Source organism: Cardiocondyla obscurior, linkage group LG02 (genome assembly GCF_019399895.1).
Source record: "Cardiocondyla obscurior isolate alpha-2009 linkage group LG02, Cobs3.1, whole genome shotgun sequence".
NCBI lineage: Eukaryota > Metazoa > Arthropoda > Insecta > Hymenoptera > Formicidae > Cardiocondyla > Cardiocondyla obscurior.
In genome coordinates, this window is record NC_091865.1 from 7,434,129 (window position 1) to 7,448,423 (window position 14,295).

The 14,295-nt window shown below is 35.6% G+C and overlaps 5 protein-coding genes across 5 annotated transcripts; 4 read left to right on the top strand and 1 right to left on the bottom strand.

The window, feature by feature from the left end:
* The first annotated feature begins 29 nt into the window (after positions 1 to 29).
* Positions 30 to 3,739, top strand: LOC139110449 (WD repeat-containing protein 36). The gene is made up of 3 exons (XM_070670261.1): positions 30 to 1,707; positions 1,785 to 2,062; positions 2,846 to 3,739. Exons 1-3 carry the CDS (start codon positions 174 to 176, stop codon positions 3,695 to 3,697), a joined length of 2,664 nt encoding a protein of 887 aa, XP_070526362.1. The 5' UTR covers positions 30 to 173; the 3' UTR covers positions 3,698 to 3,739.
* A 119-nt stretch (positions 3,740 to 3,858) lies between these two features.
* Positions 3,859 to 6,167, bottom strand: Ndc1 (Nuclear division cycle 1). Its single transcript, XM_070670340.1, has 2 exons — positions 5,942 to 6,167; positions 3,859 to 5,870 (listed from the first exon to the last, which is right to left on the bottom strand). Exon 2 carries the CDS (start codon positions 5,692 to 5,694, stop codon positions 3,967 to 3,969), a length of 1,728 nt encoding a protein of 575 aa, XP_070526441.1. The 5' UTR covers positions 5,695 to 5,870; positions 5,942 to 6,167; the 3' UTR covers positions 3,859 to 3,966.
* Positions 6,168 to 6,271: 104 nt separating this feature from the next.
* Borr (borealin-related) lies at positions 6,272 to 7,632 on the top strand. Its single transcript, XM_070670436.1, has 3 exons — positions 6,272 to 6,404; positions 6,487 to 7,040; positions 7,123 to 7,632. The coding sequence occupies exons 2-3, from the start codon at positions 6,543 to 6,545 to the stop codon at positions 7,438 to 7,440; spliced, it is 816 nt and encodes a 271-aa protein (XP_070526537.1). The 5' UTR covers positions 6,272 to 6,404; positions 6,487 to 6,542; the 3' UTR covers positions 7,441 to 7,632.
* A 128-nt stretch (positions 7,633 to 7,760) lies between these two features.
* Dronc (Death regulator Nedd2-like caspase) lies at positions 7,761 to 10,790 on the top strand. Its single transcript, XM_070670385.1, has 6 exons — positions 7,761 to 8,157; positions 8,371 to 8,531; positions 9,145 to 9,415; positions 9,561 to 9,817; positions 9,983 to 10,247; positions 10,476 to 10,790. Exons 1-6 carry the CDS (start codon positions 8,020 to 8,022, stop codon positions 10,593 to 10,595), a joined length of 1,212 nt encoding a protein of 403 aa, XP_070526486.1. The 5' UTR covers positions 7,761 to 8,019; the 3' UTR covers positions 10,596 to 10,790.
* A 2,054-nt stretch (positions 10,791 to 12,844) lies between these two features.
* On the top strand, positions 12,845 to 14,274 carry Etfb (Electron transfer flavoprotein beta subunit). Its single transcript, XM_070670450.1, has 3 exons — positions 12,845 to 13,035; positions 13,229 to 13,627; positions 13,706 to 14,274. The coding sequence occupies exons 1-3, from the start codon at positions 12,985 to 12,987 to the stop codon at positions 14,015 to 14,017; spliced, it is 762 nt and encodes a 253-aa protein (XP_070526551.1). The 5' UTR covers positions 12,845 to 12,984; the 3' UTR covers positions 14,018 to 14,274.
* Positions 14,275 to 14,295: the final 21 nt, after the last annotated feature.

Sequence of the window (14,295 nt, forward strand, 5' to 3'; positions counted from 1 at the left end):
ACCTACAGTGTGAGTTCGTACTGTTCGTAGCCTCGTACCACGCGGAAATCTTGATACTGTATAAGTTATGACGTCAAGTATGGCTGCCCCTTTAGTCGAACCACGCGAAATATGATTGCGTATGGTTTTTGAATTAGCATTACGATATAAAAATTATTTCCTCGTGATACGCAATGGTGCAGAGTAGAATATTTGCTCGGAATCGAGCGCTGGGATACGTCAGCAACCATGTACCCCTCGTTACGAGGTATATCCTCAGGAGGAAAGAACACTTCGCCGTCACATGCGTGGGCAAGGAGTTCCACACTTACGGATGTAAACATTTTACCTTACTGAGCGTCTCGGGCACGCATGCCGACGACATCACTTGCCTGGCGACGGACACGTTTCACGTGTACACAGCCAGCAAGAATGACATTTATGCATGGCGCAGAGGAACTGAATTAAAGCACACTTACAAGGGTCACGAGTGTGCGGTCCATATTCTTCTGCCGTTCGGCGCGCATCTGATCTCCGTTGATGAAAGCAGCACCCTGAAAGTCTGGGATATTAAGGAAGAAAATCTATTGCTGGAGCTAAATTTTAGCAACAGCGTTTTCAGGATAACCACACTGATGCATCCCAATACTTATATTAACAAGGTCCTGCTCGGGAGTGAACAAGGCCAGCTGCAGCTGTGGAACATTAAAATGTCTAAGATCGTCTATACGTTCAATGGATGGCAGAGTAGTGTAACGACGTTGGAACAAGCGCCTGCGATAGATGTAGCTGCTATAGGCTTGAACAACGGTCGCATTATTTTACACAATCTCAAATATGACGAAACTGTTTTTGAGCTAGTGCAAGACTGGGGTCCAGTGATATCTATCAGTTTTCGTACGGATGGTCATCCGATTATGGCAACAGGTAGTCTAGGGGGTCAAATTGTATTTTGGAACTTAGAACAGCGCACGGTAGAGAGCCAATTGTGCAGTGCACACGATGCCGCAGTTACGGGTTTGAGATATATACCAAACGAACCATTATTAATTTCATCTTCCCCTGACAATTCTCTTAAACTATGGATATTTGATATGACCGATGGCGCGGGCAGACTTTTAAGAATTAGAGAAGGACACGCGGAGCCTCCAACAATCGCGCGGTTTTATGGAAACGATGGTAATTATTTGTTAACAGCAGGTGGCGATTCGTCACTTCGAATGTTTTCAACTGTCACAGAAATATTAAATAAAAGCTTAGGCAGAGCTTCATTTAACAGAAAAGCCTCTAAAAAGAAAGGGCACTCGGTTGACGATCCGCTGCTAATGCCGCCGATAACTGAACTTGCATCCGAAATAACGCGAGAAAAAGAATGGTGTAACATAGCGGCTACTCATTCGGGTTTGGGCGTAGTCACTACGTGGTCGTCTCATCTCCAAAAAATGGGCGAGCATAAATTACTTCCCGAAAGATTTAAAAATAATTACAATGCTAGCGCTACTAGCTTATGTTTAACGCGATGTGGAAATTTTGTTGTAATTGGCTACAACACTGGCCATGTTGATAGATTTAACATTCAATCGGGAATCCACAGAGCATCTTATGGAGACGAAAATGGTGCTCACGAAGGTCCCATTAAAGGTGTTATGGTAGACGATTTAAATCAGACTCTTATTACGGCAGGCAGAGACGCAAAAATTAAGTTCTGGGATTTTAAACCTAGGAAAGGTATCTTTGTTATAATAAATTATACAATTTTTTTTTTTTTTTAATATATAATATTTTGAAATAATTTTTATTTCCAGATATGAATGCAGCAAGAACGATATTAACATTGGAGGAATCGATCGAATGGATACGATATCATAATGAAAGTTCCCTTGTGGCTATAGCTTTAGAAAATTTTGATATTATGTTAATGGATTTGGATACAAGGAAGATAGTACGGCATTTTCAAGGACATGAGGGCCGAGTAACAGATGCATGCTTTAATCCCGATTCTAGGTGGTTAATCACAGCATCCATGGATTGCACAATTCGTACCTGGGATATACCATCGGCACACTTGATAGATATCTTTCAGGCAAATATCAAAATTATATAAGTAAATTAATAAGATATAGAAGAATTTCGGATATAAAATGCCATTTACTTTTCTAAATCTTGTTTAAATTTTTATTTATTTGATCTACAACAGCGCTCGGAATTAACCCAGTTCGGCCGATTTCTGATCATCTCCGCATTTGGTCCTCCACTATCGCTCGAAGCTCGACGGCCGGCCGCCGATCGTCCGCGAGACGCTTTAACTTAGGATCGTTCCTATTTATATTCACGTTAGAATCATACACTTTATTAAATAATTAATAAGATTCTGTTTCTTAATTAATAATTCAGATAATTACATGTTACTAATTTCTTATTATTAACATTTTTATTATTTTAATAATTATTTTACTGTGTAGCCGAGTTTCAAACATATATAAATGTATTTTAATATATATAATTTTATATGTTTGAAACTCGGCTACACAGTAAAATAATTATTAAAATAATAAAAATGTTAATAATAAGAAATTAGTAATATGTAATTATATGAATTATTAATTAAGAAAAAGAATTTTATTACTTATTTAATAAAGTGTATGATTCTAACGTGAATATAAATAGGAACGCTCCTAAGTTAAAGCGTCTCGCGGACGATCGGCGGCCGGCCGTCGAGCTTCGAGCGATAGTACGGGACCGAAGGCGGAGACAATCAGAAATCGGCCGAACTGGGCTACTAATTCCGAGTGCTGATCTACAAAATTTATATTAAAAAATATATTATCTTAAAATTATTGCATTAATCATAGATATTTATTTACAGGTTCCGGAAGCTTGCATATCTTTAAGCTTCTCTCCGACAGCAGAATTTCTTGCGACCGCACACGTACGCAATATAGGAATTTTCTTATGGTCAAATCGTATGCTCTATACGCATGTATCATTAAAAGCTATTAGTAAAAATGATATAATTCCCGAAGTACAGCTTCCTGGATCTACTGTAGAAGCTGAGATACATGACAATGATAATGTTGTTGCTGCGGAACCAGATTACAAATCTCCTGATCAGCTCGATAGTGATCTTATAACTATGTCCGCAATGGCACAGTCTAGATGGCAGAATTTACTCGATATCGATATTATCAAAAAAAGAAACAAACCGAAGCGAGCGGCCAAAATTCCAGAGACGGCGCCGTTCTTCTTACCTACGATTCCGTCGTTACAACTACGTTTCGATTTTTCGGACGTTAAAACTGATGCAAACACCGAAACTGCCCGTGTTCATCCAGACGTACAAAACCTTACTTCGTTCAACAAAAATTTGCAATTAGTTACGAATAATTTTTCAACCGTAATAGAAAAATTAAAGGCAATGAGTCCTAGTAACATCGATTTCGAAATTCAATCGTTGTCTTTAGATGAAAATTCTGCCGAATTATCGATGTTGCAGTTTATGAAAATGCTTCATTATATGATGAAACAACAGACAGATTTCGAGTTATCACAAGCGTATTTAGCAGTGTTTTTAAAGTGGCATGGTACAACGATTTCAGAGAACGATACGTTAAGAGATTATCTACGAAAAGTACAAAAGGTTCAAACAAAAAATTGGCTTACACTTCGAGAAAAATTGTTTTATAATCTAAGCGTTGTACAAAGTTTTAAAAAAATGTAAAATAGACAAATTATTTTTATCATGTAAATATTTAATAATTAATTATTTCGATTTCAATTACATCCTTTTTTTAACATCTTATTTTTTTTTTTTCATAAAAAAGAAAGTAATAAAATAATAAAGTATTATAAATATAACATTTAATGCATTAATTTAATCAGTTTGTTGAAAAAAAAAAAATTAGTTACAATAAACTTTAAATACAACGCGTTTAGCAGAAACTGATAAATCACATGAGTATACCTTAAAACAATATTGGCATTTACAACTTATTCCTTATAATTAAGAAAGCCTTGTAATTGTTCTACTGTTGTAGGTTCAAGAGACAAATCATTAATATATAGCTCAAAGTTCGTAACAATCGCATACAGACTTCCCTTGATCGCACTTCGTAAAGATGTAAAAATCTCTCTAATTAATTTATCATCTGCTAGTTTTTTTCTTGCTGACACAGTTGACTTTTGAAGTTTGTCCAGAGCTTGCTTCACTGATAACAAAGCATTGATAATAATTGGCACATCTTTTTGTACAATACCATAAGAATCTTCATTCAGTGAAAATACAGCTAGGGATGAAATGGCTTCAGCTGCCCAAATCACCAATTGTCCATTGTGTAAAACATAACGAATTTTATTCTCGTCTTGTTCGGCGAATATATAACTAATAAGTGGTTTAGAAAATAAATATGCTGTAACAGCTTCCTTTTTCTGCTTAAGAAACTTTTGCATAAATGAACCACTGTAAGGAGCTTCACTAGTATCTGCTTCAACTACTGATGTTGAAGGTACATCTGGAATTAATTTCCGCATATGATACATATATTTGGTGTGTTGAACTGGTGGTACTCTTGCTGTCAATGTGCTGTAAGAGACTGAGTGATCTTGAGATTTTGCAGATATCATGTTGAGGTCTGATGAAAATTTCTTGAGAAGATTTGTACATTTTTCTACTACACAGTTCCAGTTGTATGGATGACCACCTGGTGTACTTAAAGTGAACAATGTACTTCTTCTTATTTTTTCCTTTTGGGCTAAAGTAATCAGATCTAAGTAGCCCAGATGCTGCATTATTGGTATTTTATCCATTGATAATACATCAATAAGAGTCATTTCAGAACTATCAGGATTGTAAGCACCACTTAAGCCAAATTTAAATGGAGCCCATTCAGTCAAACATATCTCAAATAATGTGTATGTATTACTGATAATCAATATAAATATAAATTGATGAAGCCACAATTGCAATATCAGTGATAAATTTAGTAATTTAATTACAAAGTTCAAAGACTTGACTTCCACCTGTACAGAAAGCAAAGATAACAATGCTTCATGACAGTATAATCTTAAAAAATAATAAATAATTACATAATACAACGTTGACCACATAGAAGAAATTATCAATGTTGGAAACATAGTGTAAAGTTTTCGTCGTAATTGGAAGAATTTAGATTGTGCTATAATAGGAAACTGTAAGTATTTCTTAGTGGCATTCTCAGTCTTGACTAAGAAATATAATCCACTCCACAGCCCACTGAACAACAGGAAGTAATAATCTTCTTGTAGGTAGATTCCATAAGTAATATTGCTATCTGTAGTCAAAGAACTGTAGTTACCTTTTTTCAATGACAAATGTAGCCAAACTATGATGCCACCAATAATGACATATAACGCTCGTAAAAGTAAACTTTGAAATGTAAGAGTCTTATAAAGTTTGACAAATCTGCTCTTGTAATAAGGTGGAGGATGGAGATAATTTTTACTGCAAACGAAACCTTGCAAGATGGTCACTATGATGAGGATAATGAAGTAAGCCCACATCCATGGTGATGTTATAGTGGTCCACGTTTCTTCAAACCATCGTCCATAATCCATGCTGAGATTTGTGAACAGAACAAGACAGCAGACGAGGAGCAATTGTAACGTTACGCTCGTAATAATGGCTAACGCCATCCGCTGCATCAGCAACTCCCGGCAGCCCTTTTTGTCTGTTTCAATCATTGTGCTCGTCGAAGCCGGTTAATTTTCGTCCACGTGCGCTCTACCACTTAGCCTTCAAATCTTTACCATTGAATCTCCGTGCAACGTACTTCAAAATTTTTTGTGCGGGGTATCGCTCATTATAGCTCCAGCAAACTTCGTCAAGAATTATTGATTTCTCGTGATTATTCATTCACCTAGAATATCAAAAAGAAAGATTTCAATTATTTTAAATGATTTTAAACGCTGTAACCTAACACAACCTTACCGTTTAGCGCTTTATTTGCGACTGTTCGCGACTGTTTCCATCGAGGGTTAATATCGGGTCGGAGTCAGGTTGGATTATACAGATTGACGTGTTATTATTTCATTAATTCTCTTTTTATTTTAACATATTTTGCTTTATTTTATTTTTTTTTTTTACTTCGCCGTTTTTTTTTTTAAGAATATTGGACGTATTATTCAGTTATACTCAGAGAGAACTTCTCTCTGGTTATACTACTGATGTTATCGATCTTTCTATCAATGTATTTGCGACGGTAACGCCGGGAGAATTAATAAGCGGATAATTTTAAAACTACCAAAATCGGTTTTGGTAGTTTTCTGTTCTAAGATATTCCGATATTTCCGCTTACCTTCCCGCCATTTTATCGAGAGCGAAGGAAGGGGATTCAAGTGTTCGGCGTTCACGCTCGCTGGACGCCGGATCTTTCTGGTCAACAAATTGAATAGTAACGGTTTTGCGGATATCTAAGAGAATTGATGATAACCGACGGTCACCAACGATTGGCAATAACGTTGAGTAATTTACAGAAAGGCGCGGATAGAGAGTCTTGGTTAGCGTGCGACGTATTCCTTGTTTTGTCAAAATGCCGAGGACCAAGCGAGCCAAAACTGCGAGTGAATTGACGAAGGAATGCGATATGGCAGTGAAAACTTTCGAGAGGCATATGCAGCACCGTATCGCTAAGATGGAACGCGACGCTCAATCAAATCTCAAAGGCTTCGAGGCTTTCATCAGTATTACTATTTCCCGTCTGCCACCAGAAATTAGTCGAATGACGCTGGGCGAAATAATCTCTTGGGAGAGCCATGACAATCAGAAGGAGAACCGCAAGAGGAACGACGAGGTGAGCTCGTCAGTCACAGATGAATATATGCAACCACCCGCCGTCCCTAAACCAAGGAAAGCGAAAGCCGGCAAACGTGCCGTCACGGGTACGTCCGACGATGGATATGCAACTGATCGCACCAGTAAGAGCAGCATATCGCAATCTGTTAAAAGACAAGCACAAGTATCATCAACTCTGAGAACGCGCAGCATTACTAGAGCCAGCAGAGCAAAGCTCAGTGAAATCAATCAAATGGTAATGATTAAAAATAAGTACAAGGGCCTGAATTTTTAGTTCATTTTTATTGATAATTATACGTTTTGCTTTTTATTTTTAGACCCCTTGCTTGAAGGTTCCAAATAATGTGTACAATGTGGTTACACCCAAAGTTAAACCTAACACACCATTGAATGTTTTGAGACGTCCACGACAAGGAGAAATGGTTCTCAGCATGCAGGGCAGCCCATTATTGGTATCTGCCGTTGTCGAGGAGAAAACTGCCAATATTAATGTGCCTTTGGCTAATGGTAATGTGATGTCTTTGCTGCCACAGGAAGGATTGCGAATGTCTAATATTCCTCCATTAGACTCTGAGACAATGCATCAATTGGAAACTCTAAAGAGTCACATTGAAAAAGTTATTTCATTAAAGTAAACGTTAAATTTTGTATTATTGCATTTGTTATACCTTTAACTAAACTCTTAATCAAACATTTTTTTCATGACAATTGTGAATATATAATTAATTATTAATTTATTAAGAATATTTTGTAGACATTTCATAATACCATGTAAGACTATGTACGGATATTTTTATACTTGTATGTGAATAAACTTTTTGCATCGACTTTGAAATAAAGACAGTGGCGACTCGTAGCGGATTTTATTAAATAAATTCAGACTTATCGTTGTGAAACGTACTATACTGGTTCTTGATTCTATGGACGTAGGAATCGCTTGACAAGATGGACCTCGGACGAGATATGTACCAATCGCATTCGTGTATTCTCAATATTTGTACCACCTATATACACGTCCGTTTGTGAAACGGAGTACATTCCATTGCATTCCACTCTGTGAAATCACTGATAACATCTGACGCAATTTTGACTGCCCCGTCGAAAAGAATGGTTTGGAATAGTTTCAGTGAATTTACGAAGGATATTGCGCACGATATACGTTGAACGTTAAACGGCGAGTTTTTAGAAGTGAATGTTTCGTCGTAATTTTCAAGATGGACCGAAGAGATCGCGAACAAATAGATCACTGCTGCGGAGATATTGTACCCAAAGTTGATATGACAAAGCTCTTGCCAAAATTGCTGGAAAACAAAGTTTACAACACAGACGATGTTAACATTTCACGGTGGATGGTAAGTTTCAGATACGGTATATTGCGCATTTCGAAGAATCAGCTGTGTACGTGATAAAGGCTTGCAGAATTTTTCAACAGTTGTCACGAGTGTTTCGGCCAGTATAATGCGAAATTTATTTTGTGGTATAATATGCTGTATAATTGTATAAAAATATAACATACAAAAATATAACAGCTGAATATTACATGCGATTAATATATCTGATTACAGAAGACCCTTGAAACTGAGGAAACGGCGGAAGATATTTTATTAACAGTCAAAACACGAGGACCAAATGCATTTAAAAATTTGCTTCTTAGTTTAAGACAATCCGACCATGAAAATATAGCTAATATATTGGAAGGGAAAAGTAACATAAACGGCAATATAAAGTAAGTAAAAATTTAATAATTATTAACTTTTTTTGTAACTCTTGACATTTTTTAATACATTTTAATTTCAAGACAAAAAGACCTGGTAGAACGCGTATATTCTAGCGAGATATTGTTATTCGAGTTTGGTGTCTGCGTTTTTGCGATGTCTTGACGATAAACGAAGCTCTTAATTTCGGCGAGAGATTATTAACATTATCGTTTTTTTTTTGTTGTAACTTTTGACATTTTTTAATACACTTTAATTTCGAGACAAAAAGACCTGGTAGAACGCGTATATTCTAGCGAGATATTGTTATCCGAGTTTAGCGTCTGCGTTGTTGCGATGTCTTGACGATAAACGAAGCTCTTTATCTCGGCAAGAGCTCATTAACATTGTCCGCGTTCGTTAAAATTGCAAAGCGTTTGGGTAATGAGATCGATTGGCCCGCCGTAAAAAAAGAGAGACACCGAGAGATCGGGTTAAAAGATCGGCGCTTCAGAAAATTTAAAAATAAAAGTTATAATAAAACCGAGTCTCTCACGTTCGTGCTAGGGAGTTATTTTTGACCTAAGACGAATTTATAAAATGTTATTTAAAATAATTATTCTGGTAATATTATTTGAATTATAGACAAGAGAATCCACATCATCATCATGTTTGGTCTGATAAACCTTTAACAATTGAAGTACGTAAAGCCACAAGATTCTTAGATCGTGAATTTGATGTCATGGAGCGATATCCCATGCGAAGTAAACCTCGTGGAATGGTTTTATTAATCACAAATATTATTTATGAATATGAGAATCACAGAATCTCAGCAGAGCATGATAATAATAATTTAAAGAAGCTCTTTGAAGAAATGGGTTTTACAGTCAGTACACATATAAATTTAACAGGACAGGTATATAAGTATTTAAATAATAATTTTATTTTTATTTAAATACTTTAATTTAAATTATTTAATTTAATTTAAATTAATTTAAATAATTAATATATTGGATTAACATAAGAAACCTCTAATTAATGTCGTGTTTTTTTTTTGTTAGCAAATAAAAAATACAATTAAAGAGTTTTCAAAAAAGAACGAACTTAGAAAGGTTGATTCCTGCTTCGTGATTGTTACAAGTCACGGTACAGGAGATGAAGAGAATAATACGGAGATTCAGGGTATTGATTACCACAGAACAAGCAGGCAAACGAATTATGAAAAAATTCTATGCACAGAAATCTATGATTATTTTACTACGGAAGCGTGTCCACAACTTGCAGAAAAACCGAAGATATTTATTTTTCAACTTTGTAGGTATGTAACTAATTTTCTATAGTTTTATTGTTGTTAATTTTTTTTTATCTTTTTTTTATTTTTTTAGATTTTAACAAATTTAAAGGGTGAAAGGTACATTACTAAGAATATGTTCTTTAATATTACAATAATGTGTTTTAATAAATTCTTTTTCATATTACTTAGAGGAAAGAAAGTACAAAAAGATGTAGCTCACAGCAGAATCACTACAGATACTTGTGTATTCGCGGAACCAACGGATATCCCGAATTTAAAATTACCTCGCATCCAGACGACAAGAAATTATTCAGATATGCTCGTAGTTCAATCTACTTTACCCGGATACGTTTCTTATAGAGATGGAGTAACGGGTAGTTGGTTCATACAAATTCTTTGCAAAGTATTCATGAATAATGCGTACAAAAGTCATCTTCAGGATTTATTTAATATGGTAAGTATTAATTTTAGTAATTTTTTTATTATGTTATTGTAGGTTGATAGATCTAAAGAGAAAAATGGAGGTCACGTTTTTCTTGTAACTTCTCACAGAGTCGCACTTTCTATCAGAGAAATACCGTTCGAATAAAAACGATTGCGTTATTGTGGTCGTCATATGATCACTGTATGAAATATTACATTTAAATAATCTGTGCAATAATAATAATTATTGTAATTGTAGATTGATGGGGAGTTGAAACTCCTCAGAACAATGGACAATGAATGCCAGACGTCGTCCGTACTATCTCTAGGATTTAATAAGCATTGTTATCTTAATCCTGGTCTTTTTATGGAATCGTGACGACAAAGAAAAAGTATAATACCTTATTTTATTTGCGAAAATACCCAATATTGTCATAATTTAATCGTAAAGACTTTGATGCATTTAATTGTTAATATAATTTTATAAAAGCCTATCGTGTATAATATTAAGGCAATATTCTACGCAGTATATTATGTACATATTAATAATCAAATAAATATAAAGTATGTACTACATCTGTTTTAATGTATTGCGATGATTGGGATGGATCATGGAGATAAGAATCAATAGAGAGCGTAATATTGCGAGGGTGAAGCCAAAAGGGTAAGGGAATAAAGTCTACAGTCACGGAAATGAACAACATAGATGGCGAAAATTAATGGTTAACGTAACACCACTGGGACTAATGTAACAAACTTGCTACATATATTTATAAATTACCAAGATGGCCACCGAGCAGTTTCCCCCCTCGCTTCTCTGTCTTCATACCCCTTGACCACAAGTACAATTTATGCTCCCTCCTGATATTCTTACCACCATGATTAGAACGTTGAATATTTTCTCGCTGTTTTCCAACTGATGGCGTTACCGAAACTACTTGCCTGTAGTTTAAGATAGTGACGCATCTATATAGAAATACTATAAGCAAACCAGAAATTCAGTATACCTCATTTTCAGTCACTTCGCCGAAGTGTGAACAACTTTGTCACAGTATTAAACATGTCCAACTTCGTGCCAAAAAAAGAATATCTGCGGACAATTTTGCTACACTATTTTATTCAAAAAATGACAGCGGTTGAAGCACATAGAATTCTTGTCGAAACTTACGGCGATTATGCACTGTCAGAAACAACATGCAGAGACTGGTTCAGACGCTTTAAAAATGACGATTTCGACGTTGAGGATAAAGCACGCTCTGGCGCACCAAAAAAATTTGAGGATGAAGAATTGCAGGCATTGCTTCAACAGGACTCGGGTCAAACGCTAACTGAACTTGGTGAATCATTAGGAGTCGATCATTCAACGATTTGGAAGCGTTTAAAAGCTTTAGAAATGATTCAAAAGCAAGGCCATTGGTTGCCGCATCAGTTAAAGCAGAGAGACATCGAAAAGCGTTTTTTCACGTGCGAACAGCTGCTTCAACGGCATAGAAAGAAAGGATTTTTGTATTCTATCGTGACTGGCGGTCAGAAGTGGGTACATTACGATAATCCAAAAAAAAGAAAAGGGACTAATAGACCCACCCAGCCATCAACGTCGTCGACAAACCCGAATAGCCATGGTTCCAAAATTCTGTTCTGTATTTGGTGGGATCATCTGGGTGTGATATATTATGAATTACTCAAACCGAATGAAATCATTACGGCAGATCGCTACAAACAACAATTGATGCAGTTGAACGAAGTATTAAAAGAAAAACGGCCGCAATACCAGCAAAGACATAACAAAGTAATATTTCAGCATGGCAACGTTCGGCCACACATTGTAAAATCAGCGAAAATTTACTTAGAGTCTCTTAAATGGGAAGTTCTACCGCACGTACCGTATTCACCGGACATTACCCCATCTGATTTTCATTTATTCCGATCAATGGCACACGGTCTGGCTGAGCAGGACTTCCAATCTTGTGAAGAAGTAAAAACATGGATTAATGCTTGGATAGAATCAAAAGACGAATCATTTTTCCAACGTGGAATTGAAATGCTACCAGAAAGATGGGAAAAAGTCGTAGCTAGTGACGGACAATATTTTCAGTGACGTATTTTTTTACTAATTTTTTATAATAAAATATTAATTTTCATGAATGAACAGTGAAAACGTATTCAACGCAATAAATATTGTACATGTCCTACATTGTTATAATAATGTTATTTATAAAAAGCCAAGTTAAATGAAATTGAATTCGAAAAGCGTTGAAAGTACTATGTAAAATATTGTACATGCATCCATAGTTTATTGATAAAAATTTTTTAATCTAATGTTATTAAAAAAGTACATTGACAATCGATTAAATAATATTTAATAATTATATGACTGTATTTTTCTCACTTCGCTTTATTTTTCGTGACGACTCTCACAGTATCTGAATATGTAAAAATAAAAGTATTTAGGGTAAATATAATAAAACCTTTATTTTAGATTTTCTTTCGCATAAAGATATCAACGAATAAACGTTTTATAAAACGCGGTCGTTTATTCCGAGACAACTCTCCGATAATTTCCCAGCTTACATATGTTGTACTTTCGTTATCCAGGTTGGTCAGAATGTTTCTAGTGAAATACTCCTGCACGGTTTAGATTAGACTTTAGACTTTGAGCTACGTCGGTGTGAATGGTGTGAAGAGCTGTTACGGGCTTCGCTGGCAATAATTAAAAAAAATTAAATAGAGAAACACTTACATAATATTGCCCTTTTTGTTGTGCAAAAATGGCGCGTGTACTTGTAGGAGTAAAAAGAGTAATCGACTATGCAGTGAAGGTAAAATAATCTTTATATTCCGTATTAAAATAGATTAGGATAATTGTGTGCTTTAATTTTTTTATTTTTTTTTATTTTATATTAAAAACAGATAACTGTTTAAGAAAGTAAGATTACGAGGATGCCTTGACTTGCAATATTATATTATAAAGTTAAAAAAAAAAAAAAAAAAAAATTAACATATTCCTTACAGATTCGTGTCAAACCTGATAAGTCCGGTGTAGTTACGGACGGCATAAAACACTCGATGAACCCTTTCGACGAGATAGCTATTGAAGAGGCGGTCAGAATGAAGGAGAAGAAAATAGCCCAGGAAATAATAGCCGTCAGCTGTGGACCGACGCAATCGCAGGACACCATCAGGACTGCTCTCGCCATGGGTGCAGATCGCGGGATTCACGTAGAAGTGTCTGGCACTGAGTATCAGACATTGCAACCCATCCACGTTTCCAAGATCCTGGCGAAGTTGGCACAGGACGAGAAAGTAGATCTTGTGATTCTTGGAAAACAGGCTATAGACGACGATAACAATCAGACTGCGCAAATGACCGCCGGTGTCTTGGATTGGCCGTCTGGCACCTTCTGTAGCAAAGTATAAGAGCATAAAATTTTATTACTTACCATATTATTTACTTTATTGCACGATTAATTAAAATTTTTTTTTATCCAGATCGAAAACGACAATGGCGAATTAACTATCACGCGCGAGATTGATGGTGGATTGGAAGTCGTTAAGATGAAAACCCCTGCAGTTCTGAGCGCCGATCTTCGTTTGAACGAACCACGTTACGCGACTTTGCCGAATATCATGAAAGCTAAGAAGAAACCTATTAAAAAGATCACTCCGAAAGATCTTGGAGTGGACGTAGCGCCGAGAATCGAGATTCTTTCGGTGGAAGATCCGCCAGTTAGGCAGGCCGGCGCTATATTACCGGACGTGGACACTCTGATCACTAAATTAAAAGAAAGTGGCCACGTTTAGCTAAATAATGGAATAATTATGAGAAGAACGAGTTGTTTTTTTAACTCTTCTTATATTTTGATAACTCTTTTGTATATAGTATAATACTTTTGTACATCATCAGAAACTGTATATGATAATATATATATATACATATAGATAGTATATATATTTCAATATAAATTTGTACCGCAGTGCTAATGCACATTCTTAGGGAGAGAAGAAATTTAAATATTAATAATTAGGAATGTATATTTAATAAAATACTGTCTACACGAGTTTTATACGTATATACATAC

What these genes read in the sequence shown, in the direction of transcription:
- Etfb (XM_070670450.1), top strand. Translation starts at nt 12,985, where the DNA reads ATGGCGCGTGTACTTGTAGGAGTAAAAAGAGTAATCGACTATGCAGTG. An exon ending in TAATCGACTATGCAGTGAAG is followed by an intron (nt 13,036 to 13,228) that starts GTAAAATAATCT and finishes TATTCCTTACAG; the next exon opens with ATTCGTGTCAAACCTGATAA. An exon ending in CTGGCACCTTCTGTAGCAAA is followed by an intron (nt 13,628 to 13,705) that starts GTATAAGAGCAT and finishes TTTTTTATCCAG; the next exon opens with ATCGAAAACGACAATGGCGA.
- Ndc1 (XM_070670340.1), bottom strand. Translation starts at nt 5,694, where the DNA reads ATGATTGAAACAGACAAAAAGGGCTGCCGGGAGTTGCTGATGCAGCGG.
- Dronc (XM_070670385.1), top strand. Translation starts at nt 8,020, where the DNA reads ATGGACCGAAGAGATCGCGAACAAATAGATCACTGCTGCGGAGATATT. An exon ending in TTAACATTTCACGGTGGATG is followed by an intron (nt 8,158 to 8,370) that starts GTAAGTTTCAGA and finishes ATCTGATTACAG; the next exon opens with AAGACCCTTGAAACTGAGGA. An exon ending in TTCAGGATTTATTTAATATG is followed by an intron (nt 10,248 to 10,475) that starts GTAAGTATTAAT and finishes TTGTAATTGTAG; the next exon opens with ATTGATGGGGAGTTGAAACT.
- LOC139110449 (XM_070670261.1), top strand. Translation starts at nt 174, where the DNA reads ATGGTGCAGAGTAGAATATTTGCTCGGAATCGAGCGCTGGGATACGTC. An exon ending in GGATTTTAAACCTAGGAAAG is followed by an intron (nt 1,708 to 1,784) that starts GTATCTTTGTTA and finishes TTTTATTTCCAG; the next exon opens with ATATGAATGCAGCAAGAACG. An exon ending in ACTTGATAGATATCTTTCAG is followed by an intron (nt 2,063 to 2,845) that starts GCAAATATCAAA and finishes ATTTATTTACAG; the next exon opens with GTTCCGGAAGCTTGCATATC.
- Borr (XM_070670436.1), top strand. Translation starts at nt 6,543, where the DNA reads ATGCCGAGGACCAAGCGAGCCAAAACTGCGAGTGAATTGACGAAGGAA. An exon ending in TCAGTGAAATCAATCAAATG is followed by an intron (nt 7,041 to 7,122) that starts GTAATGATTAAA and finishes TTTTATTTTTAG; the next exon opens with ACCCCTTGCTTGAAGGTTCC.